The sequence below is a fragment of the Convolutriloba macropyga genome, chromosome 5 (assembly GCF_964194025.1).
Source record: "Convolutriloba macropyga chromosome 5, txConMacr16.3, whole genome shotgun sequence".
Taxonomy (NCBI): domain Eukaryota; kingdom Metazoa; phylum Xenacoelomorpha; order Acoela; family Convolutidae; genus Convolutriloba; species Convolutriloba macropyga.
Window position 1 is genome coordinate 36645016 of NC_134472.1, and position 22381 is coordinate 36667396.

General features: G+C 36.3%; 2 protein-coding genes across 3 annotated transcripts; one reads left to right on the forward strand and one right to left on the reverse strand.

The window, feature by feature from the left end:
* Positions 1 to 1010: 1010 nt before the first annotated feature.
* Positions 1011 to 3221, reverse strand: LOC142339368 (uncharacterized). Its single transcript, XM_075389373.1, has one exon. The coding sequence runs from the start codon at positions 3120 to 3122 to the stop codon at positions 1170 to 1172; it is 1953 nt and encodes a 650-aa protein (XP_075245488.1). The 5' UTR covers positions 3123 to 3221; the 3' UTR covers positions 1011 to 1169.
* LOC142339369 (battenin-like) lies at positions 3221 to 19798 on the forward strand. Of its 2 annotated transcripts, XM_075389374.1 has the most exons (7): positions 3221 to 3400; positions 5185 to 5344; positions 10332 to 10466; positions 11026 to 11161; positions 11713 to 11992; positions 17302 to 17460; positions 19256 to 19797. In XM_075389374.1, the coding sequence occupies exons 1-7, from the start codon at positions 3240 to 3242 to the stop codon at positions 19692 to 19694; spliced, it is 1470 nt and encodes a 489-aa protein (XP_075245489.1). In that variant the 5' UTR covers positions 3221 to 3239; the 3' UTR covers positions 19695 to 19797. The 2 variants fall into 2 exon arrangements, with proteins under 2 accessions (XP_075245489.1, XP_075245490.1); XM_075389375.1 differs by lacking the exon at positions 10332 to 10466 and having other exon boundaries at positions 19256 to 19798.
* Positions 19799 to 22381: the final 2583 nt, after the last annotated feature.

Below are 22381 nucleotides of genomic sequence, written 5' to 3' on the forward strand. Positions count from 1 at the left end.
ACCAAAAATGCCAAACAATTCCACAAAGCTTAAAATTCAAAGTTTTTATCAAAAAATTGCTAAAAATTTTAAAATAATGAGTTGAAAATTAAACCATGGCCAGTAAAATTTTCAAGTAACTTCTTATCAAACCCTAACGGAGGTTTTCTGAGCCCTGAGGCCTAAAAAATCCTGAATAATGACAAAGGTCACAAAATTGAAAAATCGACAGTTTTGTAAAAAAAAATACTAAAATTCGTGATGTTAGAATCTTGAAAAACATTTCATTACATCTAGAAACTATACAAACACCAATAATCAAATCCTAGAGGAGGTTTTTTGGCTCTAGAAGCTAGAGAAACGCAGAAATATGACAAAAATTTTCGAAAAACTTAAAAAAAATTGCAAGTTTTATCAAAAAATTCGCGATCTTAAAATATTGAAAACCATTCCATTACCACTAGAAACTATGCAGTAACCTATTATCAAAACTTAGGGGAGGTTCCTTGACACATAGGGCTGAGAAAATTCAAAAAATTACAAACATGTTCAAGAAGCATGAAAAAATTGTGAAAATTAGTATAAACTTGCCGGTTTTTGTGTGTCTTACCAAAATATATTGCTCTCAAAATGGTCAAAAAAGTACGTATGTCTTGCACAAAGAACCTTTATCGTCTTTAACAAGCCTCAATTTTAGACTGGTCCAACAAAAAATTTGAATAATGACGAAACACACGAAAAATTGCAACATTTTGGGCTCAAAAACTCCTAAAAATGACATTTTATCCTTAAACTACGGCCCTCCCGGTAGCTTCATGACACTAAGCACTTAATGGACTACTAAACGCGGCTAAGGGCCTCTAATGAAACTTCATGCCCGCTGGGCTCTATCCCCTGTTTATCCCCTTTTTAAGGACGAAAAGTCAAATGGGTAAGACGAAAAATCGGTCAAGCGAAAAATCGCATAAAAAAGACCAACAGGACTAATATAATTGCTACAAACTTCGTCTGAGAGCAATTAATAATAAACATAATTTCCAAAAAAATTCATTGAAACGTATTTGAACAACAATTTACACTATGTACAATTTACTGGAAAATAAACAAACAAGGATGAAATCACAAATTGACCACTCAGTTTTTAATACAAAATCACAGATCAAGGCGCAGTTATTCAAAACGGATTCAGGTCAGAACTCCATATCGGGCAGTGGATTCTGAGCAGAGACTCTAGGAGGTTTCTTCTTTTTGTTCTTCCCCATGACAACTGGCAACCCATGGTCTCTCAAAGGTGCATGTGTGGGCGATATCTGGGGGAGAGGTTCCTTTGGGTTGATCCTATCCGTGGAGGCGCTCATTTTAGACATGCGACCTACTGAAGAACTTCTGAACGTTGCAGAACTTTGGTTATCTGTTTTGCCTTCACTACCTGGCTTCAATTTGCTACCCGTTACTGGCCTTGATGAGTCATTACCACGCGATCGAGAAGAGTTCCCTTCAATATTTTCTTTATCCAGTATGGTGTTGTAAATTAAGAACCGTTTCCAATCATTCTCAGCATCTTCCAAAGCTAAAGCCTCGTCTTTCAAAGCTATAACTCTCTTTTTACGCAACCTTTCAACGGATTCCTTAAAAGCAGATCCAAATTCCGATATTGCACTTTGGCCTTTATCATCGTTTCTCAAAACAGCATAAGTAGCTCTAGTCATCATTTCCGCATGTTGCTTGAACACTTTTAAAAACGTCTTCAAATTTTCATCGGTTGGCTTTTGTGTAAGCCTTTCATAATGAGTCAAAACGTCAGCTAAAGGATCGCATAATTCTCTTTTCAAGTCTTTATTAAAGCTCTCAAATGCTACTTGAATTAGCTCAAATAAGTCAGTCTGATACTTGACCTGCATCTCATGAACTGAGCTGTAAAACTTGCATTCATTCTCGGCCGTTTCTTTAGCAAATTTGGAGACGGTTAATTGTAACTGCATGCATTCGAGAAAAGCCGCGATAACTTGTGACACAGCGGACACGTTACTCGTCTTTAGGTGGGGCGCAAAGGCCTTGTAAACTGTCTCCTGAGAAATGCAGAGATTATCCTGCAACTTTATTACTCTTCTCTTTCGACCACCGTGCCTGTTATTAAAACAAGCTTTATTATTATTATAACTATTACTAGCACCTATAAAGCTACCGCTGTTTCTACTACCAACTGCAGGAGCGGGATTTGTTGTTGACTTGTTCAATTGAGGCAATAAGAATGTCATGAGCAATAACTCGCTTGAAACTAATTCCAACTGTTGCAAACTTTCTGACAACTGGGCTCCCAATTTGCCCGCGGGTAAAGCAACGCAATCCAGCGCGGTCGAATTCTCAAACATAGCCAGAGGATCACAAAGCGCATTGATAGCTTGCTTAGTAGCCAGTAGACTTTTGTGCGCATTTGAAACTAAAGCTTCCAGACTTTGAAGGCTAATGAGGTCCAGTTTCTGTTGAAAAGTAGTTGATACAATCAAATCAAGAATTGATAAATCTTCAGGTTCTCTTGCTGCGCTTGACAGACTGTTGAAAGTAGACGCTGTTGTGTCTTGTTCTTTTGAGTTTAGTCTTCTGTTTGATCCGTAATCAAATAAAACAGGCTGGCCTAACGCTACACAATCTAGAATATGACAAGAATGCGAAAGTTGGTTTTTCACACCATTTAACTTCTCGACATTTTGTATGAGGACTTTTCTTGGTACAGAAACCTCTGTATTTCCTACATCTTGAGAAACGTATCTTCGTAAGTCATCACAAGAACGGTCAATGGTTGTCGCGGCGTCCGAGATTAAACCAGTTCGCTGTTTTATACTTTCATACAAACATTGAATTTGACGTTCTAATTGTAAAACTTGCATTTTGAGCAAATTTATTCGACGTTCATCACTTTTCTCATGACATTGCTCACTAGTAAGCTGTTTAACAATTAATTCTAATTCTTGCGTGCGTTTGCTCTGACGCTGATAGTCACTCAAAAGTTCTTCAGTGAAAATTCTGATATCGCTGACTTTGTCCAGATTAACGTTGAAATACTTTTCGTTCACAACTGCTTCGGTTGATAATTGGGGCGTTCTACTGTTTAGTGCGACTCGAGAAGTCATGACTATATTCATCGGAATACGCTCAAGCTACATGTAAATTTGATCACACAAATGTAATCTGAAGAAAAAATATTAAATGTGAATAAACCAAGCTCTAATTCTGGACTTAATGGACTGAATCTTAAAATAATGGCAACTCTCCAACCAAATAAGGAAAAGGAAGAAAAGAAACAAAACATAGTTGCCTTTTGGGTAATGGCAACAACTCAACTTAGCATACGATCTGGACTTTCTACTTCAGCACATGACCTCCTTTCAATCAATATTCACCACTTAACTATTGTGAAAAAGTAAAGTATGCAACATGAAGGCTCGCTAATGTGCGTTCGCGCATATTGTTCCGACCACCTCTCCTTCGCGAACTTTTGGAACCAAAAAGTTTTATTGAACCGTTGAATATCGAAAATTGGTAGGCTTTTCAAGCTGACACAAGTTTCGGTAGAACTTTTAAGAACTCAATTTCAAGTAATCGCATTTAACAAATTCCCTTTATAAGAACAAATCTTAGATTTCTCGAAACAAAAAAATATAACAGGAGAAAAGCGTTTCTATTATGATTGAATATTTCAACAACGAGAGGTAATATAAGCTTAACCTCAAAAAATTACCCATGATTTTGAGAAGATCTCTTATTTGAATTTCATCTTCTTCAAAATAAACAACTTTAAATTCTCATGAAAAAATAGGATCTTCATAGTTCTTATGGAAAACGCAGAATAAAAATTTTTTGCAGGTTCTGAGCCCCATAAATTAGAAAGATTCAGTTTTTAGAACTAGGGAGCCAGCTAACCACACTAGCTTCTAATTTGAACTATACGACGCCCCAAAAATTTTTTTAATTTTACTTATTTCACGGACGTTTAAAATTTGCAAAAAGAGCCTAAAGGCATGCTGACAAAAACTTGAATTCTTTCTGAACAAGCCAGAGACTAGTTGAACAATATCATAATGAGGGCAGCAAAAGTCTTCACTTTTTCCGCATTTTAGCAATTTCCTGCAAAACTTCGAATTCCAAAAACACTCAAGCAAAAAAAGAGGGTCACCACCTTGATACAAACATCCGACAAACGTCCAGCAAATTGTTCTCAAATAACTGACGAGCAGTTGGCTTTGCAAGTAGCTAGATGTGCGGCTTAGACAGGCTAGCTTTAGTTCAATTGAGGGGGGGGGGGGTGGTGAGCATGAGGGGAGGGGGGATGGGGGTGGTGAGCACGGCGGTGTGCAAGTGCTCGGAGCTACGGGTGGAATGAGGTCGAGTGGAGGTGGCGGAAGTAGGAAGTGAAGTAAGGGGGGATTAAAGAGGGTGGATTCAATCTCTAAGAACCACGCTTATATCATGAATTTATGTCTCTTAAATTGATTCGTTGAATCCCATACTTTGTGACTAGTCAGCCTTAAGGCTCTAAGAGAACTTAATGCCATCCGGTCATTACCTGTCTATCACGATTTTGAGGAAGAAAAGTCAAAAAGGTTCAGACAAAAAATCGCTGCAGCGAAAACCTCACAAAGACCACAGTACCAAAAAAAATTGCTACAAACTTCGTTTGAGAGCAACTAAAGATAAGCAAGAAACTAAGACATTTTGGGTAATATATTCCCAAAAAATCATATGTTCGCTGAACATCACACCAAATCACTACTCAAAACTGATAAGGCAATTCAAAACCTTTTTTAATCTAAAAAGGCAACCATTTTACCCCATAAAAAATTTAGAAGTGCAATATTCCGACTGCGTGATTAGAAAATCTGATGATCAAAAATATATTTTAACTGTTCCTGAGGTCAAAAATAAGTAACATTTTAGAAATTTGTATCAACAATTTTTCTTTATCTCACTTACTTTCTCAAACATAATATAAGAACATTTTTTCCGTATTAGAATTTATTATGCTCACTTGTACAAAAATTGGGAATCAGTGTTTCCGGGGCAACAAAATCCAACAATTTTTTTTATTGATAAATTTTAGTATCAACAATTCCCTCTATTGGGTCATCTTTTAGATTGATTAGATTGAAATTGTTTTGACATAGCATATAATTTTCTGCGGATAATTGCTGATAATCGATGTTTCAGCCAAGCATCATCTCTCGTGCGTTATCCCGAAACGGAATGCAATGCTAGCTCAACGGGAAGCATAATAGCAGTGTGCTACGTGTTCAACCTGCTGGCCGCCATGGTAATCATAATGTGCTGCTATGAAGCTAGTCCAATTGTCAAACTTACTCTCATGGAGGTAAGCGCACCATTCAGTTAGGTGGTAACAATTTTCGATTATTGTTACAATATTTCGATTTTTCGGGACCAGTCTTCACTACAGCAAATATGAGAAAAAGTTAAACTGATCTTATCGGCTTCTCATGTGGCGCCATTTACGAAGTCAAGGTCTAAATCAAACATCGCATGTCCCATGTACTCCTCGCTCTACACTCTCGTCCTCATTGTAATATTTAATCCCTTTGATCCTTAAACCTTAGTTACCTGATCTTGATATTTTCATGAGTTTGACCTCCCCGCTCATTGGGTGATTTAAGAAAGAAAGAATTAACTTCGTTGTTGAATAGTTGTAAACAAACAGGCAACGTGGACAAATAATGAGATCAGAGCGATCTTCTTTTTCAATTTGCCCAATAAATTATTGAAAACGATGACTTGATATACGTTCGTTAAATACATGAATAATATAGCAAACAAATTATTCAAATAGGATATCAATTCAACAAACTAAAGTAGCACATGTTCAACATTGTTGTTCGCTTCAGTTAAAAACGAATCTAATTAGCTCATAGTTCGACACCAGATATGAGTTTTTCAATTTATGACAGAAACTTGTCACTCCAGCTTGGCTACCATTCTCAAAATTAGCGTGAATTATCTGCATTATTTTTAATTTGTTATTTAGTTTAGCACCTCTAAAACGTAGTGAATTCCGTTCCAACTTTTTTTTTACAAAACGGTTCCTTTAGCAAGTTAAGAATCCCACTTCTAGTTTTCCGGTCGTTGGATCTAAATTGAAACAAATTGTTGCACAAATACTGCTGGTGTAGACCACTGGTTGATTTCAGAAAAAAAATTAATTAATTCGTATATGTGTAGTTCGTAGATAGTCAACATATTTAACTTTTAAAATTTTACTTTTAAAACTTTTTTCTGCAGTAGGTAGATCGGTAGAAGCGCTGAGTACGTACAGAAATCATAAACCAAGGCACCATATCGAAATAGTGGTGTCACATTTGAATTGTAGTAAGAAATTAGTTTGATTCAGAGGAACAATGTCTGAGTTTTGCTAGTATACCACATTAATTACTTAATTTACTTTGCACATGATCGATATGAGCTCGAAAGGAGAACTTACTATCTAATTTTACCCAAAGATATTTACAGGAATGCTCAACTTTGATGTCAGTTTTGTTCAATTGAAAACTAAGATTAGCTGGGCCTTTTTTCAAGTTAATTTGAAATGTTTTACTAAGATTAAGCACAAGCTTGTTACTCTCAAGCCAAAAGTTTATACTATCTAAATCTGAATTTATATTTTCAACAGAAAACCCAACTGCTTCTATGTTAGTATCGTCAGTAAAAAGTAAAAATTCAACATTTTTACTAGAGGAAGGTAGTTTACATGAATTAAAAACAGAAGAGGGCCCAAAATCGATCCTTGAGGAACACCGTTTTTGACTTCGCACCAATCAGAAGAAGTACCATTAATTACAACTTGCTATATTATTCTATTACTCAGATAAGAGTTAAACCATTTCCGTCAGTTGCCTCTAGTTCCATATCTCTCTAGTTGTTCTAAGAGAAATGTATGATTGATAGTGTCAAAAGCCTTTTTTAAATCCAAAAAGAAACTAACTATTGTCGCATGTTGTTGTCTCATGCGAACAGATTCGGTTAGCTCAACTAGTGCATCAATTGTACTATGCTTAGACCTAAAGCCAAAATGCTTCTAAAATAAAGAAAAATTTCTCAAAAAATTGGTACACGCGATTGTACATAGCTCTTTTAAAAACTTTACTGAAAACTACCAGAAGTGAAATTGGCCTATAATTATTTTGGTCAAGTTTAGACCCCTCTTTGTGCAGTTGGAGAACTCTTGCTTGAGCCAGTTCTTTAGGAAAACTACCTTTGGCAGGAGAAAAATTTATCAAAAACACAAGGTAGGGGTTGATGACATCTGAAGATAATTTTATTAGTATGTTATTAATATCATCAACACCTAGAGATGACTTGTAGTCAAGATTGGTTATAATTTCACCCACCTTTCTCGCAGTAGTTTTGCAAAGGTACATGGTGCATTGGTGTCTAGGAAAAGAAAACTTTTATTTAGGTGCATACTGACTTGATATCCTACGGAAGCAAAAAATTGTTGAACTCGTTTGTATTATTTTTATCCGAAGGCTTATCAAACTTCTGATAACAGCTGCTTAGGATTGGCAAATTCTGCGATCTATATGACTTGCTTTTAAGCTCATTGACTAGTTTGAAAGTCTGGAGTCCACTAAACATTTTTGGAAAGAATTTAGATAGAATTGCTTTTTGCGCAACTTTAATTGCTTTTCCAGCTATTCTACACTCTTAAAATTTCTTTAGCAAGTCATTGTTATTTTTGTTTTCTTTATATTTATAATAAGCATGGATGGTTTTCTCTTTTGACGTAAATTTTTTAACCTATTATTGAACCACTTCGGGACTTTTCGTTTATTATCGATAGATTTTAAAGGAGCAAAGTCTTGTCACTTTAAGAAAAAGTTGGTTAAATGTGGAAAAAGCATTGCAAGGATCGACACATTTGTGAATAATGTCACTGTTTTTGTTAAGATAAACTTCAAATGCCATTTTATAACGGCTCACAGCATCCTGATTTTTTACAAAGCTAGTATCGCGGAACATTAAATCATTTTTATTTATATCTTCACTTCTTCGCCACGTTAGAATAACCGGATTATGATCCGAAAAATTTTGATGCTCTAGGACTTCTACAGAAACATGCTTACCCAAATTTTGATGAAATGGTCCAAGCAAGAACTGTACTCATTAGTTGAACGTGTTGGTTCGGGAGAAGAAATACAGAAACCATTTGCTGTAATGCTGTTTCAGCAATTTCTGCTCAGCAAATTATTTTTCACAATATCCAAATTCATATCACCACAAATAATGACTGACTTGTTGCTCGAACTTACATTTTCTGAAAACTTATCAATCACATTGACAAATTCAACTTTGTTCGAGCGTTTGTACAGTTTTAAGTTTGTTTATTTTTGCAAATATCTACACAAAGAGCTTCCTGAAAGTCGATCTTACTTTCCGTTGTAATATTGAAAAACTTGTTTCATTGCAAAATGACTCCACCCTCTTTAGAATTCCTATTCCTGGCTACAAAACTATTGTATCCAGTAACAGGATAGTTGGAAGTTTCATCTGTTTCAGAAAGCCAGGTTTAGTTAAACAAATTACATCAGGTTGTACATCCAGACTATAAATAAAAGCTTCTAGGTTCAACAAATTTTTTCTAAGAGATCTTACATTTACATTGAGAATAGTTCTAGTTTTTGTGTTACTTTTAAGTACTGAACCTTCAGTATTAGGAACGAAAAAAAAAGATATTTGTCCAGAACTTGGTCCGGAAAACTGAAATTTGAAGAACTTCAGGGCATCGCTGAATAATGTTGGATTTTCTGTTTTTCGTGTGGAAAGTTGGCTGCCGAAAAGTTTGATTATTGATATTTGCGCGTGGTGGTGGAATAAAGGAGTTGAAACAATTTAGTACACTTTCTATGCTATAATTGAGATCAATTCCACCTTCATACAAACCATGAATTTTGTAGGCTAAATTGTCGTATTGCCACTCATAGAACAAAGTGCCCTCCCTTGACCATACTGAATTGATTCTATCATCTGCCTTCATCAAGTTGCTAAAATTAACTCTCGCTTTGTGTCCGATTGAGCCATGTTTCCTATCTTTTTCATGTAGTCAAGTTTTGTTACTCTGCGCACAAATTTTGCTACTATTGGTTTTCTTTCGGAATTTGACGGTAGACGGTGCGCAATTGAGATTTCCTTCAAATTCATACCTATGTCCACTGCAACATCAACAACTAACTGCAATGTCTGTTGATAATTTTCTTTACCTTCAGTCGAACATGGAGATAGCCCAAGCAGTTTGATATTATCTCTTCTTTTATACGTTTCTAAGAGCTCCGATTCAAAAAGAGTTTTGAGCTCAGATTTGGCAGCTTCGAAGTTGACTTTGCCATCGAGTTCATTTCTTAGGTCACTAAATTTGGCATCGACAATCTCACTGATAGTATTGCGCAGTTCTGTCCTAATGGTTATCAATTGATCTTTTAATGCTTGATTCTACTGTCTTCTCTAAATTCACATCTGAATTCGTCTCTTCCGCCGAACTAAGAACAGAACAGCTCCTTTTAACACTTTTTGCAACGGGACTATCAAGGTCTTTACCATTTCTAATTGGTGTTTCTCCGTGAAATCTGAGTTCGTGCATTGCTTCAGAGAAATTACACGCAATTTTGCTTTCCAGGAATGTCGAGTTTGCTATATCGTTGATTGCTGTCCTATCCATTTGAATTTCATTTCCAACAGAATTTGTAGCTTCTGACATCATTTGAGGATCTCTAGTCGACTACAAAAGTTAAATTTAAGGACAGATTACATAAATTTACAAACTCAAAGAACAAAAAAATATGGAGAATAAACACGAACAGTATGCCGAATAGTAGTATTTAGTACTTAACTTCAGTCGAATAGAATTTAAACTTTATTGCCTTTAGCAGTTCCAAGATATCAAAATCTCAAAAACTGCCTGTGCTGATTAAGCAAAATATCAAATTACGAAGGAAGCATTCATAACTGTTGTGCGTTTCAACCAAATTATAAGCAAGCAACTAGTCCGCTGCAATTATAGCACCACAGAGTCAATTCCTCAGCAACGATCTCAGACGGCAGCTCCAAGATAATGAAATCTCAAAGTTTGCCCCAGAGATCAAAGCTAAGAAACCGAAACTGACTAGCAAAGATTATACACAAACCAAAAAAAGCATAAGGAAATTTTGACTTACTAAATGTTATCTTTTTTTATTTTTTCTTATTTGAAACAAAAAGCAAGAAAATAGACGAAAATCATCATTTCTTAAAATACTGCTATTTTAATTTAGTTGGATTTTGGAACAAATTTCTGAATTACTTAGTCACCATTATAGGTCTTTTTCGTGACTGGATTTGTAATCATCACTTTCTCACATGCACTTTGGAGTCTGTTCTGTGGAGTGATTGTCATTGGCATCGCAATCAGCCTGTTCGAGCTAACAATACCACCGCTAGCCAGTACTTACAAGGTCTGTTATTCATGCTCTAAACATCCTCTAATTCACGCTTCAACAGAAAGTATTTTGAGAACAAGTACAGACCCATTCCAATTTTGCTTTCCTAAGAAAAAGATCAAGTGTATAAAAAAGAAGGGTAAATAAGGTAAGATTAAAATGCCAAGAATGTACGTAACAAGAAGGTAAGTTACAGATCCGTTTCCGAGAACGTGCACTGAAAGCCTTCATTTCTGTTAACAAAATACAAAATTCCGAATTAAAAAAAATCAGTTAAAATCATTTCAAATAGGAGTCATATCACGCTTTTGGTCAAAATTGGAGGCAGCTCTCGCATACAGGTCCTATATGCTATCAAGTTCCATTTAAGAAATTTGACCCACATGTTTGCGTTTTTCTCGCCCATCAAGTGAGACATTAATTCGATATGCTTATGCAAGAATCCCTACACATTGGGTGGTGTATTCATCACAAAACTTTTACATAAAAATAGAAAACAGTTAGTGAAACAAATGTTCAGATTTGACCACATAATGGATAGAGAAAGCTTATCGGCGCAAACTTGCTTATTTAGGTGCAGGCCACCAATGCATTGGCCGCAGGAGCTGGTATGGCCCAGACATTAGGTTCCACTATCTACGTCTCAATGAAAGCCATCGCCGTCTCAACAGAGGAACCATTTTACCCGTTCATAATTGTTAACATCACAGGTTCGCAAGTTGCCACTTGTGCGAATTGGAAATAAGCTTTATACAACTCTCGTTGGCATAACAGTTGAAGAACTTACAATGAAATAACTTGCTAGCGCCCGATGTGAAGAAGTAGCGAAGTTCTGCTTTCCAATTAGACTATCCTTTTCCGTCACTATTTACCTGCCACTAATAACGATAATCTAAGCAATCAATTGCAGTGTGGCATAAGTTATGCAAATATAATAGCAGCGAGAGTTGATTTAAAACATTGCCACATGGTTGTTATCGCCCTATCGAAGTTTTTCAACAACTCGTCTTCGCCTTGGAGTTTGATAACGTCTCGATGACGATAACAACTGTAAGGAAATATTCAATAAGTAAGCTCAAAACTGATAACTCCATATTTTCAATTACTATCCTCAGCTAAGAAAGTTTTCCACAAACACGCTAATGCACATAAGCTTGAGATTATAAAAAAAAGTTGCTCATATTTTCTTTCTCTGTCGTTCTTCAATCTATGTTCTCGGCTTCTCTTATGTCTGTAATTTCTTTGCTTTTCGGAATTTCAGGTCTACTAGTATTTCTGCTACTTGTTACTCCTCCATCAACAGAGAAAGAGGACAGAAAAATCAATGAACTGTGGTCAACAGAGCAGGAACTAGAAATCATTCCACTAATTGTAGGCAGTGGATCAGGATTAGCCTCCTCAGCGAATGAAAAACAAAAGTTGGACTCGAAACTCATTGAAACAGACAAATTGATGAACGATCAGTCATTGGGGTGTCGCAGAAAATTTTGCTCGATTTGTCACAAAGAACAGAGACTTAAAAGTGGATCCTTTTCCAGCTAGTGAGATTTTACGCCCAATGCAAATAGTCAACTTTAAGGGAGAATTCATTTTTAGTTGCTCTCGAACGAAGTTTGCAGCAATGATTTATTGTTAACGCATTGGTTTTTTACCCAAATTTTTGACCGTTTTGACTTTTACGCCCTTGACTATTCATTTTGCGTGTCTCTAAATGTCTCTCTCATTAACAAGCGTCAACAGCTGAACTAAGTGGCGGCAGTTCACTACTAAATGTCAAATGAAAAGTGCGCCAAAATTTTTTACTTTAAACTATTACTGGTTATAGTGGTATAAAATACCCTCTAATGATGTCATTTGAAGCAACCCTTAGTCAAATTAGCTACTCCCCTAGCCATGACTGAAGAAGGCTGCAGATAGATTCGAGCTCCCACTAGTCCTACGAGAGCAATTCTTCCGACATTAGTCAGTTATGTTTATAGCTACGAAGCTGTAAGCCGAGCGTAGCTATATTGCAGTGTCCTTGTTTTTAACTACTCAAAGATTATTGGTTTTCTTGTAGTTTTTCTACCTGATGTGCTATTTATTAAGGTGACGTTTTGACATCACGCAAAACTAGTAAAATTGCCGAGTGAAAAAGTTTTTGCAGAGCGAGAAAAGTTATTTGTTCATGCGCTGCGTTGAGAAATACTTTTTGACTTTGAAAAGTGTTCTCGCTAGAGTGGCCTACATAGATAACCACTATTAGGTTTTTTCCATCATCCTGATTTAAATTGTTTGCGTGTAGTTTTGTTTTTTTTGTACATTGCAACAGCGCTTCGATAATTCATGCTTTAAAAACGCCTGTTTTTGAATTATTGTTCTTTAAAATACACATGCCTAAACAAGTTTGGCTGTTTCGCACAATTTTATTTTCAGTTGATTATTAGAGTAGGGCTTTATCTTCACCGTCAAATAGATTTTGGCATTACCAATTTGAAACTTGATGAAAGTTGGAATCGAAAGAGATGTTGCCAGTATTTTTGACCTTTTGGTCAAAATAATTAAATCTTTCGAATTGTTGAATTGTTTCAAGTTTCAACTGTTTTGTTTTGATATGAGGATGCATATGTACCTGTATTGAGCCAAAAAAAGTTTTCAAAAAATTAATTGTACTTGTTTTTCTACAATTAAAAAACCTGGTTGTCTTTCAAAATTTTGAATATGCTTTGTTTATAATTCTTTTACAACGTGTCTTTAAGCTTCACAATCGAGCATATGGAACCCTTTTTGTATTTCACAAATGCCTTTTGACTAGCAATCATACTCGTTTGCTATTTGCTCGATCATTATGAGTTGTTCAAGCTTCAAGATTGAGGCCATTTTCTTAGATTGTTTTGTTTTTGTTTGCGTTAATTTCATTTCACCAAATGCGGCTCAAAGAATTGGCTACGATTACTATTTAAATATTCTTGACTGATATTTTTTGAATGACATAACTGATAAAAACAATGTTCACTGGGCCAGATTTCATAATTAACGTTTTTTTTCTTTTGAGTTTGAATCTGTTTCCATTTTTTCCACATATAAAATTAAAAGGTGCAAAAAATGATATTCAATTTTGTCAAAAAAAACAAAAAAAAAATTTCTCAAACGTCCTAAACACTGCAACGCCAATCATTGTTTTTATTTCACTTAGACAAGATTTATTTCCTTTATAACACATTATGGTACTCTTTTCCCGCACTTTTTCTCAACGCTTTTTTGGAAGACATTGACAATAAGTCCCATTACTTGTAACATGCCACGTACGAAGGATGAAAATATTTCCAATCAGAGCAAGGTCAAAACTGCACAAAAATTGCCGACTAACTAACATAATATCAAATTAAAGCTCTAGAATTTTACTACAAGAACTAATTTCAAGAAACATGCTTTTTGGGAACAAAATTGGTAGCATGTCATGACAATTTGGCTCAAGTTTCTGCCAAAATTGACAAATTACAAAATCAGAAATTACTATCTTTTTGATGACATCACAGACCAACCATTATGAAAGCCTTCCTAAAGATGTCTGTGTCTCGAATCAAATACATCAAAGATTTCAAAAGAACAAACTGGCATAATTTTATGTCAATTTTGAGTAATTTTCGACAAAACTTTTACCGATCAATTTAAGATTAAACCGAGATAACTAGTGATTTTCCCGTGGGAATTTGGAATTTAAGAACGACCACTATACAGTCTTTCAAACAACGAATCTGCGTGAAAAAGTTCAATACTAAATTTTACGCCCATTTTTAGCCAATTGCATCAACACTTAGTTATTTACCCATGTTTCAGCTCATTTTGCTATTTTTTCAGTTTGTGAGATACAAGAACAAAAGCAACATTTTAGATCTCGCATAACTGATTAATTCTTTGTGAAATTTAGAGAAATATAGCAAAAACATGAAGACAGCTCCTCGACCTTTGAAGACTATCGGCAGTCATCTGATTTAGATAACTTGGTCCAGGGGCAAAAATGACTGAATATCGACCAAACGTAAATGGTCTTGCATTAATAACTTCCTTTCGCAACTGAGATTCAAATAAAACTCACATCAAAAATTTTCAGATCATAGAGACTTTCACAGGGATTTTTTCAGTTTGATTATATTGTCTTCAATAGCTTCTTTTTTCTTCAAATCTGTTTCTTGTTGAAGAACTGTAAAAAAGAAATCAAAACGATTTGTTATAAGCGACCTCATCTACTCAGTTGGCTAATATCAAGCTCCTAATTTTTCAATTCATAGATTTTGAATCATGGCTGCGCGTCGTGTGCTAACATCTTGATTTTTTCGGAAGTCATTTGTCAATTTTGGAGCGCGAAATTACTGCCATCCAAATAGTTTAGTCACAAAAACGACCTTGGGCGTGAAATGCGACTGTGGAAGTGAGAAGGAAAAAAACTTTTGCAAGCAATGTTACTTATCTGCGGTATTTCAACTACTGTTTTCGCTATATCTTTTCAAAGTCTCATTTCCTCAAATAATGAAACTTATTTATTTCTGATCCAAATTGCACGAATCAGTCAATGAGATCCTAAATTTTTTTGAATTTATAGCCATTTGTCTTGTTAAAATGCGCCCTCTTTATAGTTCCTTTAGAGATTCGTGTAGATTTAAATAGTGACAGATTCAGTCTGGTTTGAGATAATGAAGCAAAGCCGCATTTATGTGAAAGTTTTATTCAAAAGTCCAAAACTTTTTTTGCAGAAATTTTATACTCTATCTGCATTTTTTCCGGAGCTGTATTTCTCAGTTCTGTTGTCCTTAGTAGAATTCTCTATTCTTCCCTCTCTATGGTTTTTATTGATTTCGACAACCTTTGTTCTGAAAAAATTTTTGTCACAGTTGCTTGATTTTATAAGTCCTCGCCTGCGGTATTTCTGTTTATCTGATTTTGTACTAAATTCCAGCAGTTTAAAATTTTTAAGTGTTCTCTTTGAATGTCTTGAAATATCATTTGAAACCATCTGTTTCAATGCTCTTGCTAACGGTCAAACAATTTTGATACCTGTCTGTTCAGAAATGTTCGAATTCTAATGTTTCTAATTGTCGTTTTCAACAACTAGATGCCATTTAACTTCATAAGCCTCATCAAGTTAGTCCGCTGGAAAATAAATAGATAACTTGTTTTACTTGTATTTTTCTAAGGCAGTGTTTATTATATCCCTTGTCTTCTTATGTCTCTGGCTTCATGAATTGCACGAATTTAAACTCTGGAATTCGAACTTGATTTATGTTCCGTCAAACAGAGGTTTCGCTTGACCTGCTTTTTCAATTTGAAAAAATTAAAGCAATTACACTAAAAAATTTCCGGGCTTCAAATAAGCTGTGGTGATAGGACTCTGAACCTAATGCCGGGAAAAGTAAAAAAAATTACAGCCAATCTTTTTCGATATTGTTTGCGTTTGTTTATGATCATGTAGTTGAAGAAAGCACATCATTTTTTTCCATTAAATTTTTTTACAATTCAAAGAATTTGAATTGTATTGGGGCGCTGTCTTTTTTTTTAAGATCTGTTCACACATTTTCATGATTTTTGAAGTCAAATTGGAGTCGTGATTTTGGTCACGCCGAAACAGGAAATGGAGCAAAAAAGCGAGTGGTTTTGCGGCGTGATTTTTTTTCGCTCTAATTTTAAAGTAGAGTGCGAAAATGGTGTTTGAACAAAAATTCGCTTTATCGGTAGTGATTTTTTGTTCACATGCGGCAATTTCACTGATTTTTACTGTTTTTTCGATTTTTTGGATAGGATTTTTTTCTAAATGATTTTTCCAATCCATTCATAGTCCGTTCTAGGTCTAGTTTTCTGTTTAGTCAATGAAAATTCTTTGAATTGTACGTCAGGACTTGTCCTGCTATGTTTTATATTTCAGATGCGAAAATTGCACTAGCTTTCGGCCAATACGTACTGACTGCGGAAAACACAGATTATCAGACGTTTACCGTTAAATTTACCATTTGCCCTCAGTTCATGTGCCCATATTCACTTTGTCGTTACTTCAAAAGTTTGTAGAGTGTGCTTCTTTGGAAGGCGAAGTCTGATTAACAAGACTTCGCCATCACTGGGGCGGCTTTTATATAGGACGTATTTTCTGTTATCTTAATTCGGTTTAGATCAAATCAGCCAAGCAGTCCGGCGTATTGTTTTGTCAATACTTTCAACGCTGTCTCAGGACCTTATCATTTTGCCTTCTATATTCTACTATGTCATTCGTTCTAAATGTAATTAAACAGGCGGGCGGGGAATTTTTGAACAATGTTTTTGCACGGATTAAATTTGTAAAGCCTCATTCGCTAGTGTTTTTGACCAACAATCAACCTGCTGCGCAGAACACTTAGCATTAAATAGTTAACTTTGAACTGGGAGTCATTACAGAACACTCAAAATATTAAAGTTTTCAATGTCTATTAAAAGTTATAAACAGAGACAGGATGACCTGATGACGCAAATCTAAACAGACAAAAAATGTTTACAAAAATATTTTGACTGAACTGTTTTATGACGGTGTTATAGCCACACACGTTTGTCAACAATTTTCAACAAATTAGTCTCAAAGATAGAATTCAGTCGCAAATAAATTCATTCGTGATGAGAGGTTACTGAGGCATTTTGGTTCCTCTGAAAAATCCAATGTAATCTTTTTTCCTTCCTTTTTGGAACTTGCGGTATAGAACAGTTTCCTTATTCATTTATTGCTAAAGTTTCTGAAATTCTGAAATATCCTTTCAAATATGAAAAATGATGCAATGTATGCTTTCAAAAACCAAGGAGGAAACATTCTGCACCATGCATAGAATCAAACGTGTTCCTGTTTCCATTATAGCTTCTCAATGTCGGAAGATTGGTGTGAGGCAGCGGCCAACCTACGAGACATATTCGTGTACTTGAGCCTTTTCTACTTCCTCGAGTACTACACTAACTTGGGAATCCTCGAACATGCTACTGTGAGATCTTCGACACTCAGAACATCCGAACAGTACAGGTACCTCAAATTTCAAAAACACTAGCTCCCTTAAGGAACAGTACCGGCTATATTATCGCATCAGATCACAATTTAAACTTATTCTATTGGTGTACCAACTCTTCCGTTGATGTAGATAATTACTTTTAAACTGAGTTGCTTGAGGATCTCGAAATTTGAACTAGATTATCGAAATTAAAATAAATCCTATTTTTCAAACCTGTACATGCTTCTCAAATTGAACAAATTTAAGGTCAGAAAATAGCAAACGAATGCCGTAGTTGAGGAGTAGACAAGATCAGGGAACAAAAAGGCTAGCAAAAGTCGGTGTTAACGAAAAATGTTTGCACATCAGTACGTGAAAACACACAATTTGCCAAACCATACGTTCATTGTAAAATTGATCGCATTCAAAAAAATTTAAAACAGACTTAGGCTACAAAAAAATTATTAGGTTTTAAACAAAGTCTATAGTTTCACTTTCATTCCTAATTGCGTGGTTTCCTTTTAATGAAAAAACCATGCTGGAGTACACAAAAACCAAGGTCAACTGAAACATCATAACAATATAATAGAATTTTTTGTTCAGACATTTTATAGATCTTTACAAGATACAGCTTATACTTCTTCAACTTTTACTTTCATTGAGCCCGATAAACTAGACAAAAATATGCCAAAAATACATAAGAACTCATTTAATGAACAGTTTTAGACTGGCTGAACACAATCGTCGGGCGAATTGCTCTCCAATGACCCACGAGCCGTTGGCTCTGGTAGATGGTCGCTTGGTCTAAGGAATCTAGCATTAGAGGGGTGAGCGGAGTGGGGGTCTCAGACGGAGGGGTCAAGGGCTGGGAGATAAGCTTGGGTGAGCCGGACCACCATAGGTGGTCTAAATTTCCAGGTGGAGTAGGGTGGACGGGGGAATGGCAGTGGGGTGTGACTGAGGGGCTAAAATCTTAAGATGAATTTATGTCTCCATGAATTCATGATAAACAGGTAGCGCTCGGAGGACATTGAGTTCCCTTAGAGCCCTAAGCTATACTATACTCTAAGAATGCGATTCACCAAAACTTTCAACTTTCGAGGAGACAATTTAATGGTTTGAAGGGCGGTTTTTACTCATAAAAGTTTGACCCGCTTAGTCACCCCCCCCCACACTTCTCAACACTCCTTTTGCCACCCTCCTCTACCTGTGGATTTGAACCCGCTTTCATTTAGCCTTTCCAACACAACCCACCATCGCCCACCCCCCCCCCCCCCCTCCCCAAACACACACACACAAACGCACTCCAGTCACCCCCTAAAGCTAGCATACTCCTTCCCGGTCGTTTGAGTGCAATTCCCCCGACGTTAGTCGGTTATGTTATAATTGTTACAAGCCTTCGTTTCAGAGCAATTATCCAACAATAATCTCAAAAATCAAAAACAAAAAACAAATTAGGACTCATCAAAACCTATCAAAAATTGTACAATAGAAGTTCTCATTTCTTTCTTTGTCAATGCAGATTTTCTATGTGATCAATGCATTGTCCAACACTTTTCCTGACAATTGTTCAACCGCCCGAATTTTTTTGGTCGCAGTAACTTTTGAAACAAAAAAATCTCTAAAAATGCTTGGTAAATGAACCCGATAAGAATGTTGAGATTTTATAGGCAGAAATTCTGTTTTCAATAACACCACAAATATTGGCATGGAATGTCGTTAGAGAAATAAGACATTCCTCTTTGCATAAGTGCGTCTGGTATAGAGTTCTCACATATTCTAAATATTAGACCAATGAAACAGTTGAAAAGAAGCTTCTGTATGTTCAAGGTGGCTGATGTTCTCCTACCACTTGACTCAGACCATAGTCCGCTCAATACCTCTACCAAATTTTATGGAGCAGCTACTGGGGCCAATCACAATTGCGCAAGCTATTGTCACAGCGGTGCTGTTCTCTCAATCTGTGTTCGACTACATGATACATTTTGAGATACTAGTAACATTTATTGTCGTGGAAGGCTGCCTCGGGTCCGTAGCGTATATGATTGGACTTCGATATGCCAGGAGCTGTTCTGAAAAAGAGGGAGTGAAAAAAGCTGCAACTATATTAGTTCTAGCAGCAGATATTCTAGCTCTAGGACTTGGATCACTTGCTGCTGTATCGTCTCATGAAATTTTATGCAGACAAAGAATGGGAATACATTTGAACTCCATTCGCAATCAGTTCAACACTAAAACTCATAACATAAGCAGAACTCTAATAAGCTGAACTCATTATGCCACTCGACAACTTTGTTTTATAAGCGACATGCATTTATACGGTTTTTCGATAGGCAAAAATAAAAGAGAAAAACTGAGAATTAGAAATATTCTGAATAATTTTAGAGACAATTATTGCATTGCATCTCCTTAAAAAGCATAAGTTCTCACAATTAAGCAATTAGGCATTTTCAATCCGTTCTTTTTTCGTGCGTATTTTATGGTATCCAGAGGAATACCATGTTAAGTAATCTCTGCTCCACAGTTCATCTCTCCTTCCAAATCGAAATGTATTTTTCAGATCAGACGAGCAACGCAATTGTCCTGGCATTTTACAAACACAATCAAACTGACTCTGATCCGTTCCTATTAGAGCCCGATTTTTGCTATAATTTTTTATTGAATTACGCGAGGTCCCAAAAAGGTTTTTAAGATGCGTCCATATCTCACTTGAACTCTTGCCAAACAAGTCTATCAGCATTTCATGATTATTCTTGAGGAACACTTGCAGGAATGGTGTCGGCGTCATATCTTCATACGCCATAAATTGAATTCCTGGGTTACGATGTTGCAGTTGTGGAAGACGGTATTTAACAAAACGTTTTGCACCCTCTGTTTCTTCAGTAGTTCCCTGCTTGAGGTAATTAAATGCCATGATTTCAACACCTTTATGAAGAAAAATGTCACCTTTGTCCAGGTACTTCAGCGTGCCAATAATTGGCGAGGGTCCAATCCATTTTTTGCCAGCCATGATCTGAAAATCAAAGCGATCTGACAGAAATCGCTATGGTCGAAAACAGGTTAAGGTGCTTTAAAAACAAAATGAGAAATTACCGGAGCAAATAAGCTCGGGGGACTAAACATTTTTTGCCAAAAAATTGGGACTAAAAATTGAATGATAAGAAAATGGAAATTTATGAATGAAAGCCTGAATGAAAACAATGCCTGCTCTTGGACAATAAATTGCGACTGCTCAAGCTACAAGAACTCGACAGCTATCTAAAACTTACGAGAGGCTTCACCTCAGCACCTGCTACAAAGCCGATAAACACAACAAATATTGGCAATATGAATTTTCACGTCAAAGGGACGAATATGAAGAACTTGAAAAACAGAAGTACCTTTACTCAGCTACTCAAAAATTTGCAATAAGTTTATGAATACATTTTATCAATACAATTTATCAGAGAGTCAGAAGGGGATCACAACCGGCACGATTTCATGGCCAAGCAAACTGCAATCTTCTCAGACCCGTGCTCTCAAGCCCCGGAACTAGTTGACAACCCGAAAACGTTTTTATCCACTTTTTCAGAAGTTACCAGGTGCAAACATTGAAATAAACACCGATGATGACAGAAACACAGAGGAATACATTTCTTTAGAAAAGGATGAGCCAATGATGTCTAATAACGCGAAAAGCCCCACACCAATGCAGCAGAAGGGGAGTTAATCGAAATCGCTCTGAAAGATGTATGTATATTCGGTCCATGATGTCTCGGAAACTCCGCATGAAACTTGCCATAACGACTGTTCACTTAAACTGTGTAAAGAGTGGTACACGCAATAGGACGGCTTGGAAATTGTTGCTCCAGCAAGCGACGTGTCGCCTTCAGAGGTTAATGCTTATCGCAAATTACGAAAAAAAAACTGGTTCTATGACTAGGGAAAAACTAATGCAGAATATGCAAAAAAAAAGTCAATTAAGAGAAGGCCCCTCCTCTAAAAGGGTAGTCGGTCAACTGGGGTGCAGCAAGTCAACTCCAACGTGTATTTATAAATCCTGACAGTAGTCAAAAATTGAAGCATCAGATGAAAAAGATAAAGAAACTAAAGCATCAGAATTATAATCAAAACAGATATGGTAAATAGCATTTAAAGTATAATGTGTAGTGATTTTGAATCAAGATTAGAAGAAATATAAAGCATTTAGCACAACAGCCTCCTTTCCTCCAAAAAAAGTTCCTATTGAAGCTACTACTGCAGGGCGCCGGCGCATGGAGCGCGCGCCACGGAGGCAGAGTATGGAGCTACGCAAAAAAGATTTTGTCCTTATGTACATGATCACGTCGGAATATTAATCTTCTTTCTTATCGCTGATCCTGCAAGCCAATCTCTGTATGGCTCTTGATGCTGACGGAAAGGCTCCTCCTGTACACGAAAAGATTAAGGGACAGAAAGTGGCTTTCTCGACTTCGATTATCCTTTGCTCATATTTCAGCCTCTTGATGGATAATTGTAGGAATCTGGTATGCTTCTTGGGCAACTCGCATACGGATTTAACACTTTGACATCAAAGAACGTTCTGCTGAAACGTGAATCGAAGAAAACATTAGCTTTAATGTCTAGTCGAGCGTCGTCATCAATAGTGGTAGTTATATTTGCGAAGGTTTCTCCTTGCAAAGTCTAAAGACAGGCCTCTACTTCGACATCATCGCAGACCTCATTGAGCAGGTTGGCAAAAGAGTCACGGATTTCATGGTGTCTTATGTCCGTAAATCCACCTTTTGGATAATGAAGAGCATGTGCTACATTAAGGTTTTCTCCACATGCGCATCTTGATGGCAATTTTACGGGATTCCATCCATATCTAAGAGCAATTCCATCGCTAAACTCTCCCTTGGTTAAATCGAAATGATATCTTTCGATGGAAGTGCGTTTAGCCACCATGATGCTCATTTCTTTTATAGCCCATTTTAG

Excerpts from the sequence above, each read along its gene's own strand:
- LOC142339368 (XM_075389373.1), bottom strand. The coding sequence starts at position 3,122 with ATGAATATAGTCATGACTTCTCGAGTCGCACTAAACAGTAGAACGCCC.
- LOC142339369 (XM_075389374.1), top strand. The coding sequence starts at position 3,240 with ATGGCAACTCTCCAACCAAATAAGGAAAAGGAAGAAAAGAAACAAAAC. Across the intron at positions 10,467-11,025 it reads CGCTAGCCAGTACTTACAAG|GTGCAGGCCACCAATGCATT; the intron begins GTCTGTTATTCA and ends TTGCTTATTTAG. Across the intron at positions 11,993-17,301 it reads AGTGGATCCTTTTCCAGCTA|CTTCTCAATGTCGGAAGATT; the intron begins GTGAGATTTTAC and ends TTTCCATTATAG.